This window comes from Oncorhynchus clarkii, chromosome 13, assembly GCF_045791955.1.
Source record: "Oncorhynchus clarkii lewisi isolate Uvic-CL-2024 chromosome 13, UVic_Ocla_1.0, whole genome shotgun sequence".
Classification (NCBI taxonomy): Eukaryota; Metazoa; Chordata; class Actinopteri; order Salmoniformes; family Salmonidae; genus Oncorhynchus; species Oncorhynchus clarkii.
Window position 1 is genome coordinate 23,779,929 of NC_092159.1, and position 22,463 is coordinate 23,802,391.

General features: G+C 45.2%; 1 protein-coding gene across 2 annotated transcripts; it reads left to right on the forward strand.

Annotated features, from left to right (window-relative positions):
• The first annotated feature begins 489 nt into the window (after window positions 1–489).
• On the forward strand, window positions 490–17,350 carry LOC139424663 (centrosomal protein of 95 kDa-like). Of its 2 annotated transcripts, none has more exons than XM_071176718.1 (21): window positions 490–755; window positions 4,214–4,342; window positions 4,660–4,764; window positions 5,543–5,656; window positions 9,520–9,637; window positions 10,344–10,465; window positions 11,235–11,470; window positions 12,574–12,640; window positions 12,748–12,815; window positions 13,016–13,188; window positions 13,413–13,542; window positions 13,882–13,999; window positions 14,293–14,489; window positions 14,613–14,702; window positions 14,895–15,048; window positions 15,344–15,522; window positions 15,764–15,838; window positions 16,024–16,176; window positions 16,424–16,570; window positions 16,750–16,821; window positions 17,011–17,350. In XM_071176718.1, the coding sequence occupies exons 1-21, from the start codon at window positions 722–724 to the stop codon at window positions 17,185–17,187; spliced, it is 2,658 nt and encodes an 885-aa protein (XP_071032819.1). In that variant the 5' UTR covers window positions 490–721; the 3' UTR covers window positions 17,188–17,350. The 2 variants fall into 2 exon arrangements, with proteins under 2 accessions (XP_071032819.1, XP_071032817.1); XM_071176716.1 differs by having other exon boundaries at window positions 649–755; window positions 13,410–13,542.
• The last annotated feature ends 5,113 nt before the right edge of the window (window positions 17,351–22,463 follow it).

Genomic DNA, 22,463 nt, shown 5'->3' on the forward strand with positions numbered 1-22,463 from the left:
TCGCGATGTTGGGCCTCTGTGCTTAGAAACTCTTGGAACTACTTTAGGACAGATCCTCGGAAGAACACCCTGTCTACCGTGTGATATTTTAATAAAACATATGGTTAGTTTATTAAATGTCTGTCCGGGCTATCTTGTAAAATAACAGAAGAGTCAACTGGAATAACTAGAAGAAAGAAAAAAGAGGACAAGGAACCCATTTTCCCAATCGTTTATACGCTTCTTCCGGAAACAAAGTACCAGTTTACCATGGTCGTCACTAGTTACCACGCCACAAAGTCATAAACCCCGCCTATTTCTACAATGTATTTTCTTAAAATGTGATTTTTAAACCTAACCCTAACATTGACCACACTGCCAAGCTCATGCCAAACTCCAACCTTAAATGAAGGCCAAAAAGCTAATTTGAGTTTTCATGAATTTTTACAGTATATCCATTTTTACTTTGTGTTTTGGGTAACTAGTGGAAACCGTTTACCACCCAATCAGAAAACACTTGCATTTTAAAATGTCGATTACTTTCTGGTTGGCAGCCGGCACCTTTTTTTCATTTCTGTTCTCATGATGAAGGTTTATCAGTGAGTGGCTAACCTCGAAATTTGCAAAAAGTACTGCAACAAGCTAGCAATGCGAGTAACTATTTTCAGAGGTCAGGGGAGCCAGTATTGTTGCCAGCTCGACTGACTACCACACAGCTAGCTAGCGCGCTCGTTACTGCCTAATGGGAACCCAAGATGATGAGAGAGGAAATCGAGGTAACGACGGTTAATCTACTAGCCAACTAAGAAGAAATGGCACCTAACTTGGTGGTTACTGTAGCCATATCAATCAGGAGAATAACTACATAGGCTATTTAAGGAATTATCCAGTACTTTTCTTGAACCTAGCTATCTAGCTACTGTAACATACATAGCCAGTTTGCCAACTACAGTAGTGTTATTTGCGTTAGTATTAGCTAGTTTACCACACTGTAGTTGGTGTTGCTAACATTTCTATTTCTAGCTGGCATACTGTGCCTGCCCGCGCATGCCCACAAATTAGCTGCTATTACGTCAACAATCATGTTGGGATGGTTGCCACCAACTGAGCAGTTTTGCTGTGCATTGTCAACAAACTGAATCAAATCGCATGTATTTATAAAGTCCTTTTTACATCAGCAGATGTCACAAAGTGCTTATACAGAAACCCTGCCCAAAACCCTAAACATCAAGCAATGCAGATTTAGAAGCATGGTGGCAAGGAAAACTCCCTAGAAAGGCAGAAACCTAGAGAGGAACCAGGCTCTGAGGGGTGGCCAGTCTTCTTCTGGCAGTGCAGGGTGGAGATTTATAAGAGTACACAGCCATTAAGGCCAGATTGTTCTACGAGATGTTCAGGTGTTCATAGATGACCAGCAGGGTCAAATAGTAATCAAAGTGGTTGTAGAGGGTGCAACAGGTCCGCACCCGAGGAGTAAATGTAAGTTGGCTTTTCATAGCCAAGAATTCATAGGTCGAGACAGCAGGTGCGGTAGAGAGGGAGTGGGATTGGGGGAGAGAGAAAGGGTCAAAAACAGCAGGTCTGGGACAAGGTAGCACGTGAAGTGAACAGATCAGGGATCCATAGCCACAGGCAGAACAGTTGAAACTGGAGCAGCAGCACGACTAGGTAGACTGGGGACGGCTACAGCCAAGAGTCGTCAGGCCAGGTAGTCCTGAGGCAGTGTCCTAGGGCGCAGTGCAGGGCCAACCAGGCAGAATATAATGCCACCCACTTTGCCAAAGCACATCCCCCACACCACTAGAGGAATATCAACAGACCACTAACTTACTACCCTGAGACAAGGCCGAGTATGGCCCACGAAGTTCTCCACGTCAGTGACTTGACCCACTCAAGTCGAGTATAGCGAAAAAAGCCTGGCACAACGTGACGCACCCCTCCTAGGGATGGCATGGAAGAGCACTAGTAAGCCAGTGACTCAGCCCCAATAGTTTCAAGGGCAAAGAATCCCAGTGGAGAGATGGGAGCCGGCCAGGCATAGACAGCAAGGCGGGTCGTCACTCCAGTGCCTTGCTGTTCACCTTTGCACCCCTGGGCCAGACTACACTCAATCATAGGACCTACTGAAGAGATGGGTCTTCAGTAAAGACTTAAAGGTTGAGACCGAGTCTGCGTCTCTCACAATGATAGGCCGACCATTCCATAAAAATGGAGCTCAAAAGGAGAAAGCCCCTGCCTCCAGCTGTTTGCTTAGATATTCTAGGGACAATACGGCCCGTCACTTTTGACCGTAGGTAGGAGCAAGTCAATGCAGCAAGTCCATGTAATGCTTTGTAGGTTAGCCGTAAAACCTCAATCAGCCCTAGCCTTAACAGGAAGCCAGTATAGAGAGGCTAGAATTGGAATAATATGATCACATTTTTTGGTTCTAGTCAAGATTGTAGCAGCTGTATTTAACACTAACTGACATTTATTTAGTGCTTTTTCGGGTTAGCCGGAGAGTAGAGCATTGTAGTAGTCTAAACTGGAAGTGACAAAGCATGGATTAGCTTCTCTGCATAATTTGGGGACAAAAAGATAGATTTTTGCAATTTTATGAAGATGGAAAAAAGCTTCCCTTAAATATTCTTGATATGTTCATCAAAAGAGAGATCGGTGTCCAGAGTAACGCTGAGGTCCTTCACAGTTTTATTTGAAACGACTGTACAACCATCAAGATTAATTGTAAAATCAAATGGCAGATCTTTGTTTCTTGTGGCCTAGAACTAGCATCTCTGTTTTGTCCAAGTGTATTTAAAAAATTAAAAAAAACATTTCACCTTTATTTAACAGATAGGCCAGTTGAGAACAAGTTCTCATTTAAAACTGCGACCTATCCAAGATAAAACAGATTTAAAAGTAAAACATTTGCGCCATCCACTTCCTTGTGTCTGAAACAGAGAGAGAATATAGAATATATAATGAAAACAAAAGTCGTTCTAAAACAGAACATTGCGGAACACCGAAATTTACCATTCATTTGTCAGAGTACAAACCATCCACAGAGATTAACAGATATCTTTCCAACAGATAAGATCTAAACCAGGCACAAACTTGTCCGTGTAGACCACGTATTCCCAAACTGGGGTACGACTACCCCTGCCGTCTTGGGTACGCCAAATAGAAATGTGATTAACATTTTTTAAATTCTTCACATTTTCAAACGGCACAGAATTTAATCAGAAGCCACTGCCAGATTTCTGAATAGGGCTGCTCTCAGTTTCTTACCTTGGCAAATTGCACTGTTAAGACACGGATGCCCTTTGCAACCACGTACCTATGTGAGAGTGGAATCCCAGCCCTCACTAGCATGAAAACTAAATACAGGCACAGACTGTGTGGGAAATTATTTAAGACTGAGACTCTCTCCAATACAACCCAACATTGCAGAGTTATGTGCATCCTTTCAAGCACACCCTTCTCATTAACCTGTGGCGAGTTATTCACCATTTTTTGATGAACAATTAAGGTTTTACATGTAAGATGGCTAAATAAAGAGTACAATTATTGATTTTTATTATTTATGCCCTGGTCCTATAAGAGCTCTTTGTCACTTCCCACGAGCCGGGTTGTGACGACAACTCTCACTCATTATGTTTAATAAATGTTTCGTATAGTGTGTGTGTGTGGCAGGCTTACAATGATGGCAAAAAACAACAATTGAGAGTGCGATGACCCTGTTGCTAGAGGGGGTACGCAGCTGTAGGTTGAATGTTTGATGGGGTACGGGGCTATAAAAAGTTAGGGAACCATTAAGGTTTCCAATCTCTCCAAAATAATGTGGTGATCGCTGGTGTCAAAAGCGGCACTAAGGTCCAGGAGCACGAGGACAGATACTTGGTCTGACACCATTAAAAGGTCATTTACCACCTTCACGATGCAGTCTCAGTACTATGATGGGGTCTACAACCAGACTGGAGCGTTTTGTATGCATTATCTGGCTTCAGGAAGGCAGCGAGTTTCTGCTTAACAACTTTGTCAAAACATTTTGAGAGGAATGGGAGATTCGATACAGGCCGGTAGTTTTAAACATTTTCCGGGTTAAGATTTAGATTTTTCAGGAGAGGCTTTATTACTGCCACTTTTATTTTTAACGTAGTCTAGTTCATCACTGCTCTGAGAAGTATGATCTACACTATGCACTTTATTCATAAATTCAAGGTCTGCATTTAGTGTGTAATGGCCCTTTTTACAGATTGGGTGGACGTGGCGAATGATATCCTTAGCAAGTGTCACTTTAACCTGAGACTGAGAAAGGTGACGGACTGTAATGCCAATGTTTTTGTCGCCTTGTATGAGGCCATCTTGGGGGAGAAAGTCCCAGGTAAGTTTACATCAAACATGATACAATAAACATGCCCACCAAAAGAGCAATATGTGTTTTTTTTTTAGACCTAATCAACTGTCCCATGTTAGTTATTTTTTTAAACGGCTGCGCTGCATGCTGTTAAGGCCAAGAATTGAGTGCTTTAGAGGAGAGTATTCTTACAATTTCAAGAATGCCACACAGTGCTACTTATGATCGTCAAACCTGCCAACACAAGACTGTGTTTGTCAATGAGCTAGTAAGTGGCCAAAGTGCACAAGAGGCTGTGATTTGGAACCGTCTGTGCGTGTGGGTGTGTGTGTGTGTGTGTGTAGACTACATCGCCACCCCGGGCAGTCAGGATGATGTCCACAACGTCCAGTCTGTGATTGACTCTCTGGCTCTGGACTACCTTCAGATCAGCCTTTCACACATCACAGGTGAGCGGCACTTACTCTTGACTCACTATTCACCAGTTAATTAACTAGTAACTACTCCTTTATTCCCTAGGTATTCACTAGCTATTCATTCAATCATCTGACCAACTCAAATGGTATTTGTCACATGCTTCGTGAACAGGTGTAGACTAACCGTGAAATGCTTACTACCAAACAATGTAGAGAAAAAAAAGAGGAATAAATACACAATGAGTTATGATAACTTGGCTATACACACGGGGTAACAGTACTGAGTCGTTGTGCAGGGACACGAGGTAATTGAGGTAGATGTGTACATATAGGTAGGGATAAAGTGACTAGGCAACTGGATAGCTAAAACAGTAACAGCAGTGTATGTGATGAGTCAAAAGAGTTAGTGCAAAAAGGGTCAATGCAGATAGTCCAGGTAGCTATTGGTTAACTCTTTAGCTAACTATTTAGCAGTCTTAATACATGGGGGTAGAAGCTTTTCAGGGTCCTGTTGGTTCCAGACTTGGTGCATCGGTACTGCTTGCCGTGTGGTAGCAGAGAGAACAGATGATGAATGCTGAAAGAAAATCAAGTGATCTATTTAGCTACAAGCAGAGGGTCTCTGGCTAAATTGCTGTTTAGATTTCAAAGCACAGCCTTGTTCAGAGCAAACACAAGCCTCTTTGTTGAATAAAATCCACCGTAAAAAGATGCAGACTGGTTAGTTCTAATTAAAGGACAACAATGTGGTGTTGATTATAGTTCCACTGATTCATCGCTTGTCCTAATGGGTTTTTCTCCCCGGCTCTAGGCGAGAACATTGTACGAGGGGACAAGGAGTCCATCAAGAACCTGCTGGAGATCTTTGACGGGCTGCTTGAGTACCTCACCGAGCAGATCAGTGAAGAGGAGTCGCAAAATGGAGGTAGACACAAAAGTCGTATTTTACTCCATTACCCTCTCAACATTTAGGCTAACCTTTATTTAACCAGGAAGTCCTATTGAGGTCAGAAGACCTGCCGGATATCACCCCTGTTCTTCCTGATCTGATATCACCCCTGTTCTTCCTGATCTGATATCACCCCTGTTCTTCCTGATCTGATATCACCCCTGTTCTTCCTGATCTGATATCACCCCATCCCCCTCAAACTTTATCTGTGTCACTGACTGAGACACAACCCTGTTTGGGTGAGATCACCCACACATGAAGTGGACATAATGGCCTTTCTAAACCCGGTTTAGAGGCGGCTGGCTCTGGGATTACCGGGAAGCGGTTGGCCCATTCAATTGGCAGCGCTCCGCAAGCCTTTGTGTCCGTCTATGGTGGTCTGCTGGCCCCCTCTCCCATCGCAAAACACCAATTACACTTTTAATGACCGACTATCAGCTCTGGAAATTGAAATGACATGCATTGAAAGAAGGCTCTGGTGAAAAAGGCTGGTTTATCAAAATCGATGGGGTTGGTGGCTTGCCGTGAATCCGAAAGGAGCTGTGAATGTTTGTCTGTGACGCTAGAGACCGCGGTTCACCAATAATATCGACCGATATTGGCCTATTACAGCTATGTTGATATTGGCTGATAATTCCACCGATAACCGATTTATTCAATATATAGGATGAAAAAAGGGAATCTCATGCCTACTTAACACTTGCAGCCATTCTCATTCTCAGTAATTTCACAATGTAAGAAATCAATATTTTGAACCATATTTCTTTGACAATTGTTATTTTGAATAGCAATTTATGCGAATACAGTGTGGGAAAATAACACTTTAACACTTTCCCGGCATAAAACAGTATAGCGGCCGGTATCGGACCCAGAATAACGGATTGGCCGGGCTCTAGTTTAAACCTGTTGATATGTCCAATTAGTGGGATAGGCTATGCATGAGTCACTACAGATAATGTTACTGTCACACTCCATGAACTCTTCCATACACTTTCACAATGACATGGCTAGAACAGTATAGCGGCCGGTATCGGACCCAGAATAACGGATTGGCCGGGCTCTAGTTTAAACCTGTTGATATGTCCAATTAGTGGGATAGGCTATGCATGAGTCACTACAGATAATGTTACTGTCACACTCCATGAACTCTTCCATACACTTTCACAATGACATGGCTAGAACAGTATAGCGGCCGGTATCGGACCCAGAATAACGGATTGGCCGTGCTCTAGTTTAAACCTGTTGATATGTCCAATTAGTGGGATAGGCTATGCATGAGTCACTACAGATAATGTTACTGTCACACTCCATGAACTCTTCCATACACTTTCACAATGACATGGCTAGAACAGTATAGCGGCCGGTATCGGACCCAGAATAACGGATTGGCCGTGCTCTAGTTTAAACCTGTTGATATGTCCAATTAGTGGGATAGGCTATGCATGAGTCACTACAGATAATGTTACTGTCACACTCCATGAACTCTTCCATACACTTTCACAATGACATGGCTAGAACAGTATAGCGGCCGGTATCGGACCCAGAATAACGGATTGGCCGGGCTCTAGTTTAAACCTGTTGATATGTCCAATTAGTGGGATAGGCTATGCATGAGTCACTACAGATAATGTTACTGTCACACTCCATGAACTCTTCCATACACTTTCACAATGACATGGCTAGAACAGTATAGCGGCCGGTATCGGACCCAGAATAACGGATTGGCCGTGCTCTAGTTTAAACCTGTTGATATGTCCAATTAGTGGGATAGGCTATGCATGAGTCACTACAGATAATGTTACTGTCACACTCCATGAACTCTTCCATACACTTTCACAATGACATGGCTAGAACAGTATAGCGGCCGGTATCGGACCCAGAATAACGGATTGGCCGTGCTCTAGTTTAAACCTGTTGATATGTCCAATTAGTGGGATAGGCTATGCATGAGTCACTACAGATAATGTTACTGTCACACTCCATGAACTCTTCCATACACTTTCACAATGACATGGCTAGAACAGTATAGCGGCCGGTATCGGACCCAGAATAACGGATTGGCCGTGCTCTAGTTTAAACCTGTTGATATGTCCAATTAGTGGGATAGGCTATGCATGAGTCACTACAGATAATGTTACTGTCACACTCCATGAACTCTTCCATACACTTTCACAATGACATGGCTAGAACAGTATAGCGGCCGGTATCGGACCCAGAATAACGGATTGGCCGTGCTCTAGTTTAAACCTGTTGATATGTCCAATTAGTGGGATAGGCTATGCATGAGTCACTACAGATAATGTTACTGTCACACTCCATGAACTCTTCCATACACTTTCACAATGACATGGCTAGAACAGTATAGCGGCCGGTATCGGACCCAGAATAACGGATTGGCCGTGCTCTAGTTTAAACCTGTTGATATGTCCAATTAGTGGGATAGGCTATGCATGAGTCACTACAGATAATGTTACTGTCACACTCCATGAACTCTTCCATACACTTTCACAATGACATGGCTAGAACAGTATAGCGGCCGGTATCGGACCCAGAATAACGGATTGGCCGTGCTCTAGTTTAAACCTGTTGATATGTCCAATTAGTGGGATAGGCTATGCATGAGTCACTACAGATAATGTTACTGTCACACTCCATGAACTCTTCCATACACTTTCACAATGACATGGCTAGAACAGTATAGCGGCCGGTATCGGACCCAGAATAACGGATTGGCCGTGCTCTAGTTTAAACCTGTTGATATGTCCAATTAGTGGGATAGGCTATGCATGAGTCACTACAGATAATGTTACTGTCACACTCCATGAACTCTTCCATACACTTTCACAATGACATGGCTAGAACAGTATAGCGGCCGGTATCGGACCCAGAATAACGGATTGGCCGTGCTCTAGTTTAAACCTGTTGATATGTCCAATTAGTGGGATAGGCTATGCATGAGTCACTACAGATAATGTTACTGTCACACTCCATGAACTCTTCCATACACTTTCACAATGACATGGCTAGAACAGTATAGCGGCCGGTATCGGACCCAGAATAACGGATTGGCCGTGCTCTAGTTTAAACCTGTTGATATGTCCAATTAGTGGGATAGGCTATGCATGAGTCACTACAGATAATGTTACTGTCACACTCCATGAACTCTTCCATACACTTTCACAATGACATGGCTAGAACAGTATAGCGGCCGGTATCGGACCCAGAATAACGGATTGGCCGTGCTCTAGTTTAAACCTGTTGATATGTCCAATTAGTGGGATAGGCTATGCATGAGTCACTACAGATAATGTTACTGTCACACTCCATGAACTCTTCCATACACTTTCACAATGACATGGCTAGAACAGTATAGCGGCCGGTATCGGACCCAGAATAACGGATTGGCCGTGCTCTAGTTTAAACCTGTTGATATGTCCAATTAGTGGGATAGGCTATGCATGAGTCACTACAGATAATGTTACTGTCACACTCCATGAACTCTTCCATACACTTTCACAATGACATGGCTAGAACAGTTGTTTGTTTCACTTCAGCTTTCGGAAATGGGGTTGGATCATTACTCTGTCCATGAGCTCCAATGTCTATGGATCACTATGTCCCGAGTGCTTATTCTACTACTCTGACTGAGTGTGTTAATGTGACTTAAATATTTGTATAATTACGGACTGATTGGTGATCTGAAAGTCGACTGGTGGCTTGTTCGTTTCCTCGTTGCTTCACAGCAGGAGCCTGTCAGCGTCACCACGTTGCGCCACGCTGTAATCACCCATCTCTCTCTCTCCTCCCTTCTTCAAATCCTCCCCCTTTCCTCCCTCCAGACAAGGAACCAAACGGTGATCTTGTGGAGGATGCCCCCCTCGCTACAGGGCCAGTGGTCCCCCAGACAGAGGAACAGAGGTCCCTAATGGAGAGAGCCTCCCAGTATTCTAGTGTGCAGTGAGTGTTTCAAGATCTTCCACGCTACAGCTTCTATGTACATTTCCATGGTTTCAGATTCAGTTCCGTGTTCAAGCAGAGTTCCTGTTCTGTTGATACAACCAAAGACGCTACGTCACGAGACGAGGCTCTTGTAAATGCCATTTAGCAGACGCTTTTATCCAAAGCGACTTAGTCATGCATGCATACATTTTACTTACGGGTGGCCTTGGGAATCAAACCCACTACTCTGGCATTGCAAATGCCATGGTCTCCCGACTGAACCAGACAGGACCACTTCAAATGTCATCATTGTGCAGGGCAAGTCGGTACATCCTGTTGACACAACAGCCAGTCAGGGAGCACCACACAACACAAATGTCAACAGTAAGTGCGAATGTTAAGGTTGGACACGGAACACAAACATCGGTGACGTCACTATGTCTACTCAGCCTGTTCCCGACGGCTGTCACACAGAAAGGCTGGCTGGAAAGTCAACAAAGCTGGATGAGTCATTGTGGGTGACTTGTGGGTAAACCTCTGTTCCTAAACCAGGAAACCCAATGCACTGTTTTGAAACACGTGCAGGTTGTAGTTGTTCTGACTTGGACTGGTATCACACGTACCAGACACACCGATGCACTTTCCACTGTTTGGTTGGTCTTTTCTTTGGTTTACTTTGATAGTGATACATCGGTCACGTTACAATGTTTCTTTGATCTTCCAGCTCTGCCGTCCAGTCTAGCAGTAAACATTCCCTCCACTCTTGGAATGCGGAGGAGACGGGCTCGACCAATGAGCTTATCCTCCTGGGAGACTCCGCCCGCACGTTCACGGCCAAACAAGAAGGTAGGTGGGTACCGAAGGCTTGTTCCTGGCCCATGACATAGAATGCTGAAAAAGGAAAAAATGTCCTCTTGTCTTTCTGGATTTACATTCAGACTCAAATCAAATCCCATTTTATTTGTCACATGCTTCGTACACAACCGGAGTAACAGTGAAATGCTTACTAACGGGTCCTTTTCCAACAATGCAGAGTTAAAGATAAAACACAAGGAATACATACCCAGTGAATAACAATTAGTAAAAATAACATGGGAGTACAGGGAGTACCTGTACCAAGTTGATGTGTAGGTGTACAAGGTATTTGCATGGCATTCAGACACCCTTATCCAGAGCAACTTACAGGATTAGGGTTTTACCTTTATTTAACTAGGCAAGTCAGTTGAGAACAAATTCTTATTTTCAATGACGGCCTAGGAACAGTGGGTTAACTGCCTTGTTCAGGGGCAGAACGGCAGAATTTGACCCTGTCAGCTCGGCGATTCGATCTTGTAGTCCGACGCTCTAACCACTAGGCTACCTGCCGCCCCACAATGCCAGGGTTATTGGCAAGGCATTAATAGCTAGGAGTACAGACCTGTATCTGAGAAAAATCATTCAGAACTGTAGGCTACTTAAAGAACAGTGAACCAGTTAGAGGCAAATCTGATAGAAAGAAAAAATTATATTTCACTTGAACCTTTTGTTCAATCATCCTGCATAACCCTATTATAACATGACATGACCTACAAAATCTACACCTCTAACAGCTACCTATTTTACCCCTCCCTAACAGTGGAAGCCTCTTCCCAAGCTCCGGGCCCCAGCACCATGGGTGCTCCGGGAACGCCAGGCACCCAGGCCACTCTACTGAGGGAGCCCCTGCTCTCATCCATCCCCCTGCAGCCCCCATACCAGACTACCCCCCACAGGCCCGACAGAGCTCCCCGCTCGGGTAGCCAGTCTCCCCCAGCCAACGGTCTCGGCAGCGGGGCCGCATTGGAGCAGGAGGCACCTGCTGGCACCTCGCAGGTATGTCCATCTAGTCAAATATATCCACGCTGAATCAATTCAAATTACGCTTAACTCTTGTTCGTTGCTTTGTAATACAGTATCAACTTTCCGTTTGAATCCGTGTTTCAAAGCTCTCAGCAAACGACTGTGTTCTGAAACGCGTTCTGAAGTGACCTCCGCCAAGTACAGTTCACAGTTCACGTCACATCCCACCTGCAAGCCTATGACAAGTCCAGACACGCTAGCAGGGGCAAATACTTTCCACTTGTTATTCCATTACCAAATGGGGCCAAACAATTGTTGGAAAAATGACTTGTGTCATGCACAAAGTAGACGTCCTAAACGACTTGCCCAAAACTATAGTTTGTTAACAAGAAATTTGTCGAGTGGTTGAAAAACGAGTTTTAATGACTCCAACCTAAGTGTATGTAAACTTCTGACTTCAACTCTGTGTGTGTGTGTGTACCCCTTGAGCTCACATATACCATTACAGGTGATGGTAAGGAGCTGTGTTATGGATGAAATAAAGTATTTACCCAAATTGTCCTGTACACACTACTGCTATTCGTTTCTGTCTTTCTCGTTGTAATTCACGACAATGATAAGACGGTGTACTACTACTGTATTCACGACAATGATAAGACGGTGTACTACTACTGTATTCACGACAATGATAAGACGGTGTACTACTACTGTATTCACGACAATGATAAGACGGTGTACTACTACTGTATTCACGACAATGATAAGACGGTGTACTACTACTGTATTCACTTAGCCTTGTTTTACATTTGAGTCATTTAGCAGACTTACAGGCGCAATTAGTATTAAGTGCCTTTCTCAAGGGCCCATTGACAGACTGGGGATTCGAACCAGTGACCTTAACCGCTGGACGACCTTCCCGGGAGTGGTAGTTAACGGCGTGCATCTTTTGCGTGATTATGTCGTTAGCATGTGCTAGCTAGCCACTGAGACTCCTCCTGACGGGTTCTCTTTTGTCACAGTTTGATTGTGAATTCTCCCCGCCCCATTGAGTGGAAATGCATCCACCCCTTTGTCTCTGTCCCCTTTTCTCTGTCTAATGAATGACCATCTCTCTCTCTCTCTCTCTTTCTTTTCAGTCCCCAAGGCCAGTGGCTGACACAGTTACCAATGGAGTGCGCTCGCCAGCCTTCAACCACTCACCCGGTGACGCACGCTGTCCAATGCATCACAGAATGAATGTGTAGCACCTCCAAACCATGTATCAATTTGACTTATTCAACCTCTTATTCCTCCATGCTTTTCATTTGTAGTGGAGAGTGAGAAGTCTGTGTCCAGTCAAACCAAGGCCAGGCTAGAGGAGGCCAAGGAGCAGTCGGAAGTAAGGCATGACGAACCGCTTGGCCTTTGGACTGTTGTAGTTACAATGCCTCGAATGAGGGCTAAGTCGACCTCATGCCTAATTCAAATCTAATGATTTGCTAATGCATGTCCAATTTATGTCCAATGCATGTTCAATTTACAGCTAATTAAGGACTAAATTGTTGCATTTTTTTTGCAAATTTCTCTCTTTCTCTATAGCCTACCAGTGTGGGGCCCAAGAGGGTTCTATTCCGGACACAGCCAGACATTCATTTCCTCACCCTGCAGGATGAGCTGGAGGACAGGGCACCACTGGACACTGAGGAAGATGAGGAGGAAGAGACCTTCACGCAGCAGGACAGCTGGGCTCACAGGGGGCGGACGGGGCTCAGGTAAGAACAACACAATGGGAGGTGGTTAGAATAGCATTGTAGATGCATAGCGAGAAAAGCAATATACATGCACATAAGTTAGTTACACACAGAGGCCATTCAATCTAACATTCACCTCCCTGCCTCACTCTTTCTGTCTCTACTCTTCCTACCTTTTGTCCCTCTCCTTCCCCCTCCCTCTCTCTCTCTCACACGCTCTCTCTCTCCCTCTCTCCTGTCAGCAGTAGCAGGGTACTAGAGGAGGAGGATTGTGAGGAGCCTCTCTCCTGGCGTAGACAGAGAAACAGGAAGGCAGAACAGGAGCTGCACCACATGTCTGAGAAGCTGTCCCGACGACTAGAGGAGCTGGACCTGGTGAGTGGTACACACGTGTGTGTGTGTGTGTGTGTGTGTGTGACGCACTTGTCATTATGTGGACCTTACTGGTTAGTCCAATGACTCTGTGTGTCAAGCTATATTTACATTGTGGGGATGCGGGACGAGTTCTGAGCCGTCTCACCGCCTGATGGATGCCTTGCAGTCCCATTCACCCGGAGAATCATCCCACCCGACGTGCTTTCACTTTGCGTGCTTCCCGGCTGACCATTCATCGCACCGCTAAGTTGCGGGAGCTGGGATTGTGTCACACCCGGCATCTCAGCCATGTAAATCTAGGTTTTAACATGTGTGTGTGTGTGTGTTTCCACTCGTCAGATGTTAAAGAGAGTGCTAGGAGAGAGCGGAGAGCCCGACGAGGTCAAGGAGGAGGACAAACAGTCTCACCACAGTGACAGTGTCATGGAGTGTCGCAGGCCCCCAAGGAGGCCAACAGGTACATACACTCCACCTCTTCAATCACGTCAGGGGCCGTATTCATACAGCATCTCAGATCTTGGATCAGTTTAGCCTTTAATATCATAAGGAATACAATTTGTATGGGCAGATCCTAGATCAGCACTCCTACTCTGAGATGCTTTGTGGATACGGTCCCAGATTGCACCACACTTCTCCAACAAAAGCACCGTTAACTAGCCTGAATGTAGAACTACATTAAGTCATTATTGACCAACTCTATGATTTAACGTTTCCTCGGCTTTAAACTTTAACCTCTGACCCTTCTCCCAGGTACGCCGCGAGCACCCACATCCCCCTGTACCCGCTCCCTATCCCCCTCCCCTCCCCGGGCCCGCCGCTCCCTTTCAGGTCAGCTAGAGGGCGCCGTGAGAGAGGCGGTGAGTGGAAGGGTCACACAGAGACACACCGCTGCCCGTATGCGCCGACGACAACTCCGCCGTCTACAGCCCCAACACAAACACCGCCAGGTCAGAGGGAATTGCCACATCATCACATTGACCAACGCCACATTCAGTATAAAGATGGTCACCTTTTTAAAAGAGACAAGTTGAACGGTCCAACATAGTTGGTGTGTACACCTCTCTCTCTAGCTGGAAACAGCCTATGAGGAGGAGCTGAAAGTGTACGAGGATAGAGAACGGGCTGCTATGGCCATGGAACGAACCAGAGCACAGGAGGCGGTAAGAGAGGGAGGGGGAGAGAGGTGTGTGTAAACAGCATCAGACCTACTCATTGTAGCCCTGGGGAGGTGTGTGCGTTTAGACACCACGTGACTGTGTACACAGTAGCCCTCCGGCAGAGACTGCGATAGAGAGACTGTGTGTCCCAATATTATCTACAGCAGATGTTCTATGTGTGCTTTTGCCCTGTAGGAGAGGGAGTACAGAGAGGCCATACTGAGTGATGTTCCCCGAACCCCCAAACCGTCTCAAGTGTACACCACAGCAGCCCGACACCGCTCCCCCAGGACCAGACAACCGACTCCGGGCCGCAGGCGACAGGACAAAACCAGGAGAGCCCCACCAAGTAAGACCCCCAAGCTGGAGTCTCTGCCACTCAAATCTAATCAAAGTACAAAGTGGCTTCCTCTCCTTCATTTGCCCTGAACCTAAAAACGCAGCATTGGCCTTGGTGAAACTAACATGGAGGATGTTTCCTTGGCTATCTATTCAATCCTTTCACAACTACATATGCCTTAGGAGAAAGAGCTTGATATGGATTTGCGCATTAGTCTTAAGTGCACGGTATGGATTTGTCCCTCTATATTAACTGTTTGTGATTCTCTCGCTCTCTCTCCCTCTCCCTCTCCCCTGTTTTCCAGTGAAGGTGAAGGACAACGACCTGCTCCCCCTGCTCCTGGAGGAGTTCCCCCACCTGCACCTCTCGCCCCACGCCCTGGGCAGGATGTGGCAGCAGCAGCTGGGCCAGGTGGACCGCCTCAACGCCTCCCTCTCCCTGGACAACCAGAGGCAGGGCCCACGCACTAAACTCACCAGCCAGGTGGGGGCGCTGTAACACACTATCCACCATATAAACCACAGGGCAAGCTGGGATGTTTTTAGCTTATCTTGGCTTGGATCTCTGCAAGTCTCCTACCTGTCTGTAACGTTAAAACAGATGTCTAAGTGCGGAGCCTGTGATTGGGCGAAGGCCCCGTAATGACCCCCAGAGACCAGGGTTCACCATTGCAACTTTTCCACTTTGATCTCCTCCCGTTAACGCGTCACTGTTCTCTCTCCAGGTGGAAGAGGCTCAGAGGAGACACGACCTGCTGGGGGAGATCATCCGCAAAGAGCAAGAACACAACAGACGCCTGGTGAGTCACTCAAAAACATGCACGAGCTTCAGCGTACATGTAGGCTAGACACACACACACACACATAATATATATATATTACCAGTCTTATGTCTCTCACACATTCTTAAACACACACACACACCAAGCAATAATACAAACAGCCCCTCTAACTGTACAGCCGTCTCGCTCCTCTCCCCTCCCAGAGGGATTTTAAGGAGCGTATCCAGCAACAGAAGTCGACTCAGAACCGTCTGAAGGAGCAGAGGCAGCAGATCGCCCGGGCCAAGAAGTACCACGGTGACTACCACGTCCAGCTCCGCGCACGCATGATGAGGGCCCGCACGAAAGAGGAGAGGGTCAGTTAGTGACGCCGAGCCGAGCCTCCATCCCCAACACAGTTTAGGCGCTCCTAGAACGCTTCAAACACTGTACTTTCCATTCCATTTTCCACCCGAGGTATTGTTTTAAAGGGAAGATTTGACACAATTGTCATGTATTTAGCTCCATTGTAAAGTCAAAAGGAAACAGGTCATGAACACAATGACTATACAAACACATGTAACGATTGGTTGTATAAGTGTGTGTGTGTGTGTTGTGTTCCAGATGTTTAAGCAGGTGTTTGAGGAGGGCTTGGAGGTGCAGAAGGCTCGTCTCCGAGAGCAGAGGGCCTACGCCAAGGAGCAGCGCCAGGAGCACCAGAAAAAACACAGAGACCAGATCCAATCTATGGAGAACTATTACAAGGACCAGGTAGAACCAACACACAACAACCCTCTTTCATATGAACACACACCACGCTATGCGGAATTAGTAGGGAGAGTAAGACCCAAGAAACAGCTTCCTGATCTCGTCTCTGTTCCTCCATCGGCACTGATGTGAAAGAACGGGACAGCTGAAAGCTCATTCCACGCTGTTCTGCCATCTTTCAGTTTTCATTATTGGCCGACACTCTCGCTACAGAGAGACAGGATATCCAAGTACGGAAGAAGGCCCAAGAAAAGGTAAATGCAGGCTCATTCACACACAATTTACTACATTGTACCTCTACGTTGTCTGCACATTTCTGGGGAGATTGAGATGAATGTTCATACTTTACAGGTGAACTTCTTCAGGGTTCAGCATGTGACTACTTCATACATCCTGCGGTGTTGGGGGTCAGGATATTAAAGTGTTTCTCTCTCTCTCTGCAGGCCCTTCAGATGATGAAGCTGGAGCTGCGCTCCAAGATGGAGAGGGAGATAGGCGAGCTGCAGAAGATTATCGTCCAGAATGACGACGACGACTACTTCCACGACCTGGAGGTCCAAAGGTTACGGGGTCGCGTGCAAATGGCTTCCTTCCAGTACAACACCAGCTGTCAGCACTGACCCCGCTAACGAGCTAGCAATCTATAGCTACCTGCCGCTAACTTTCCTTCGGCTGCTGAAAACAATCTCTAAAAACCCACGGATCGGAGTCCTACTCTTCGATTTGTTTTAAATACTTGATTATTTAAGAATGCTAAAAAAAATAAAAAAATAACCTCACTGTGCATTTTGTGTGCTGTCGTTTTGATTTTGTCATGTGGTAAAGGTGTAGTCCAGTGAATTGTCTTTCACAACGGGACCATTGTGAAAATTGGATGCAACTCTAATTATGAATGCCAGGACAAGATTCTCTGATTCCATCTCTTCCTTTTAATGGTATGCAGGATTTGTCTCCCGTAGCGTTTTTAACAATGTCGATGAATTGTTTATTTGATTGTACTGATTGTACTGTGACCTATTAGTCCGGTTTTTAGGTTATTGAACTAACCCGCTACGCGGAGAGCGTTGATAATCAGAATTCTGTAAAAGTTCCCTTTGCCAGTAAACTACCATACTAACAAACAAATCAATTAATTTTAATTAATTAATTTTACCTTTATTTAACTAGGTAAGTCAGTTAAGAACAAATTCTTATTTTCAATGACGGCCTAGGAACAGTGGGTTAACTGCCTGTTCAGGGGCAGAAGGACAGATTTGTACCTTGTCAGCTCGGGGATTTGAACTTGCAACCTTCCGGTTACTAGTCCAACGCTCTAACCACTAGGCTACCCTGCCGCCCAATGGTTAAAAAAGACATCCTAAGTGTACCAGGTACCATGAGAATAGGGTGTATGGGTCCGATTTCATAATCATGAAATGTATGCCTTTCCTATGCACTTCTCAGTAATTGGTGCGGTTCCATTGTACACCGAATACGTTTGAATAAACCCCAAACAGCGCACACCCACTGGGTGTCCTACCAATTTGTAATCAGGGAGTTTAAAAAAAACAAACAATTCTCTAAAACAATCCATTTAAATAAGGTGTACCTTTTTTTAATTTGAGTTTGATCAGCGCAAGACTTGAATGTAGACCCATGGAGAATGGTTCAGAATATAGAAAGATAGGCATGAAAACATATTAGTCTCCGTTCAGTACCTATGGGTAGATGTGTAAAAACACTGTTTATACTTTTTTGGGGGAATGAATCCTAATGCCTATGTAACAGTTGTTAAAGTACTATGTGAATTTCACCAGGTTCATATATCAATATGTTGTGTTGATTTGTTATGCATGCCTGCATCCTGGGGCGGCAGGGTAGCCTAGTGGTTAGAGCGTTGGACTAGTAACCGGAAGGTTGCGAGTTCAAACCCCCGAGCTGACAAGGTACAAATCTGTCGTTCTGCCCCTGAACAGGCAGTTAACCCACTGTTCCCAGGCCGTCATTGAAAATAAGAATTTGTTCTTAACTGACTTGCCTGGTTAAATAAAGGTAAAAAAAAAAAAAAAAAAAAAAAAAAAAAAAAAAAAAAATCCTGGGAGAAGGGGAGTGTGTACTTACGTTTTGCCCGGCGTGCTCGTGCTCAAATCATTTTGATGCACTGAGAGAGGTAGGCACGCTTTTTCTGTCTTCAGAAAAGTTTGATTCTTTTAAGTACAAAGTCACAGTGTTTTGTTCATGAATAATGATGTATATTTAGAGGTTACTCATAAGTGGATGGTATTGTTAAGATGCACTTGTAATTGTACTTTTTAGGATGATATCAACATTCTGAATTCAACATGTGGTTAATAGCTAGCTAAGGTATTAGCAGGCTATTGTATGTGTGAACGATGGCTAGCTCCTCGAATGATCCCAGTCCCTCCTATTGTGCATCTGTTGTAGAAAGAGGCGACGATTCTCAGAACAGATGTGCTCTACAAATGTTTTATTTCCTTTTGGATGCAGGTATGTGGTTTTATCAATGTAAAATATGTTATGTATAATAAGGAGAGAGTGTATTAATTTTTGTATGTAAAATCATTTTGATGCACTGAGAGAGAAAGAGGCGACGATTCTCAGAACAGATGTGCTCTACAAATGTTTTATTTCCTTTTGGATGCAGATGCAAGATGCAGAGAGTCAGTTCTGATTGATTAAAACTACCTGATCTCCAAAGTCCACGTTTATGGTCTCTATCAACCACACACAACGCAGAGTTACAGCGGTGTAGTATAGCACCGGCTACATTGGTGCCGTGACCCGGATTCATCGTTGATCGACGTCAGCTCAATCACCGCGGCGCTGCTGCTCTAGAGACTAATTATATCATTGAGGTACTCTTGCCGCCTTGTGGCAAAAATCGGAACTACAGTCTTTTTTTTCTGACAACGATGTATTGAGAGCGCTGTTTATCGTTAACCAACATAGAAGTGTGTTCATCAACAGACATTTTAACGTAACTTTAGTGGCATGGCATCTTATAATGGTGATGAACCCAAATTCACTGCTGGGAGGGGGAGGTTTTTCTCATACTCTGATCAAACCCCTGTAAAGTGTGTAGGTGCAGGAGGTTCCCCCATGTTTTGCTCCACAAAAAAATTGGATGAAAGCCCTTCATCTAGTGTTAATCCAAATGCCCCTGTAGATGGTCTAGCTGAGCTGGTCACTCAGCTAGCCCGGGAAATAGGGAGCTCCATTAGGGAAGAACTACAGAGTGGCAGGTCCAGTACTTATGAGCCACCAGTAAGTACAGAAAACATAAGTGATCATCATTCAGAGTCAGTAGGATATGTAGATCTCAGTCAAATTAAGTTCATCATGCAATCAGACATAAAGGAACCTCCTACATATAGAGGAGATGGTACAGACAAATGCTCCATTCATGAATGGGAGGAGTTGATGAGAATATACTTGAGGAGGAAGGGATGTCTTGTTGGGGAACAATCAGATGAGTTGATTAGTCGATTATCTGGCAAAGCAAGAGACATGGTAAAGATAAATTTACGCAATGAGACAACAGTTGATCCTACAGAGAAGCCAGAGATTGTATTTGACATTCTGAAACAGAATTTCAGTGAATTGGCCTATTCGTGCATGCCCTTGGCTGATTTTTACAATACTAAACCTGTACCCGGAGAGGCTGTTATGGAGTACTGGGTTCGATTGAACAAGGCTGTAGATGTCGCTGACGAGGGCCTTAAGAGACAAGGTAAGAAGATTGACAGCTCCAACTCTGATGTCGTTAGGATGTTTGTAACATACTGCCCTGACCCCAAACTGGCAGCAGTATTCCAATACAAGTCTGCTGAGAAATGGACTGCGAGTGAAGTACAGGAGAGAATCTATGAACATGAACGCCACAGGAAGGCCACCATGTGTCAATCTACCGCTGTATCCTCAAAGCAAGTAACAGTACATCCCCAGATAACTCCATGTGAAGGCGGGGTCAATGCTGGTACGTGCAGTGACACTTCTCTCACATCAAGCGCCAAACAAGATGGGCAGAGTGCAAGTATCGAGAGACTCATTCACCTGCTTGAACGTACCTTAGAGAAGAGCATACCACCCGTTATGGTTTCACAGACACAGGCCAAGGCACCATCTTTCCCCACCCAGCCCTTCAGGCGTAGGGAATGCAGGGTTTGTGGCTCAACAGATCACTCCACTGTGATACACTGTAGACATGAGAACCTGTGCCTCCTGTGCTTTTCCCCAGATCATTGGAAGTCAAATTGTCCTAAACCGGGGGAACGCTATTCCAATCCCGGTGGTGAGACGCCCACCACAACAGCAGAGAAACTCACCACCACAGCAGCAACCGTTAAACTGACACGCCCACAGGTGAAGGGGGGAAATGTGGGTGTTCAACTGTCTACCCCCAAGAAAGAATTTGATGATCTTGAGAAAACGTATGAGATTTTGTGCTCTGATGCGAAAGAAGGAGAGAAAATTGTTATGTTAGGTTCACAAGAAGTTGAGGCTTTTTCAGATTTGTTTTACACCTCTGTGTCTGTACATGGGAAAGTGCAGCTTAAGGGCATGCTTGACACTGGGTCTATGGCCTGTACATTAAGTGAACATGCGGAGCAGAGACTTTTGGAAGCAGGTGCCCTTCCTCAGCATTATCAGCCTCCCACAGAGTTAGTATTAGTGGGGTGTGGGGGGAAGAAGACCTCAACAAAGTGTTTCTATGATTTGGAGATGCAAATCTATGGGATTGATGTTAAAGTGCCCACTCTAGTTGTTCCTGGACAGCGTGATGATCTCATCCTGGGATCGAATGTCATTAAGCATCTATTGCATGAGATGAAAGGCACGGATGAATACTGGAAGCTCGTCAACAACATGGATGGCCAGACCCACTCACCAGAGGGTGAGCAGTTTCTGCAGATGATGACAAGTGTCACAAGATGGAAGGGACAGCGAGTCGATGGCAAGATTGGGACAGTGAAGCTCACTCAAGCTGTGACTCTTTCGCCCAAGACTGAACACTTAGTTTGGGGTAAACTTCCTAAAAATGTGGCATTGTCTCCAGGCAGCACTGTAATAGTCGAACCTACCAGGTCAAAGGTCATGCCCAGAAACATACTCGTGGGTAGAGTTATTACACCCATGTGGGGAGATGGCTGGGTCCCTTTAAAGGTAGTAAACTGTTCTGACAAACATCTCACCCTAAGACGTAACATGAAGTTGGCAGATGTGTCTACATGCTTGGCTGTTGAAGATGCAACAATATTTCAGGGCCTTCATGAGGTGAGGAAAACCCCAATGGAACAGAAGCAGGATGACAATGGCTGCCACAATCTGAAACAAAGACTGTCTGATCTAGGATTAGTAGACATTGACATTGATGGATGCCAGGTAGCTGACCATTGGAAGGAAAAGCTTGTGAATACCATCACAAAATATGAAGACATCTTCTCAAGACATAATCTGGACTGCGGAGAAGCCAGGGGTTATGTTCACCGTATCCACCTGGTTGATGACAGACCCTTCCGGCTACCATACAGAAGAGTTCCGCCTGCTCATTACCTGAAGCTGAGGAAGGTATTGACAGATATGGAAGAAGTAGGTCTTATACGCAAGTCAGTTAGTGAGTATGCCTCCCCTTTAGTCATGGTATGGAAGAAAGACGGGAGTCTGAGGTTATGCACTGACTTCAGGTGGATGAATGCACGAACGGTGAAGGACGCTCATCCCCTTCCTCATCAAGCAGATTGCCTCGCAGCCCTTGGTGGCAGTGCATTTTTCAGCACCATGGACTTGACCTCAGGATTTTATAACATTCCAGTTCACGAAGAGGACAAGAAGTACACAGCCTTTACCACACCGATGGGACTTTATGAGTACAATCGCATGCCACAAGGTCTGTGTA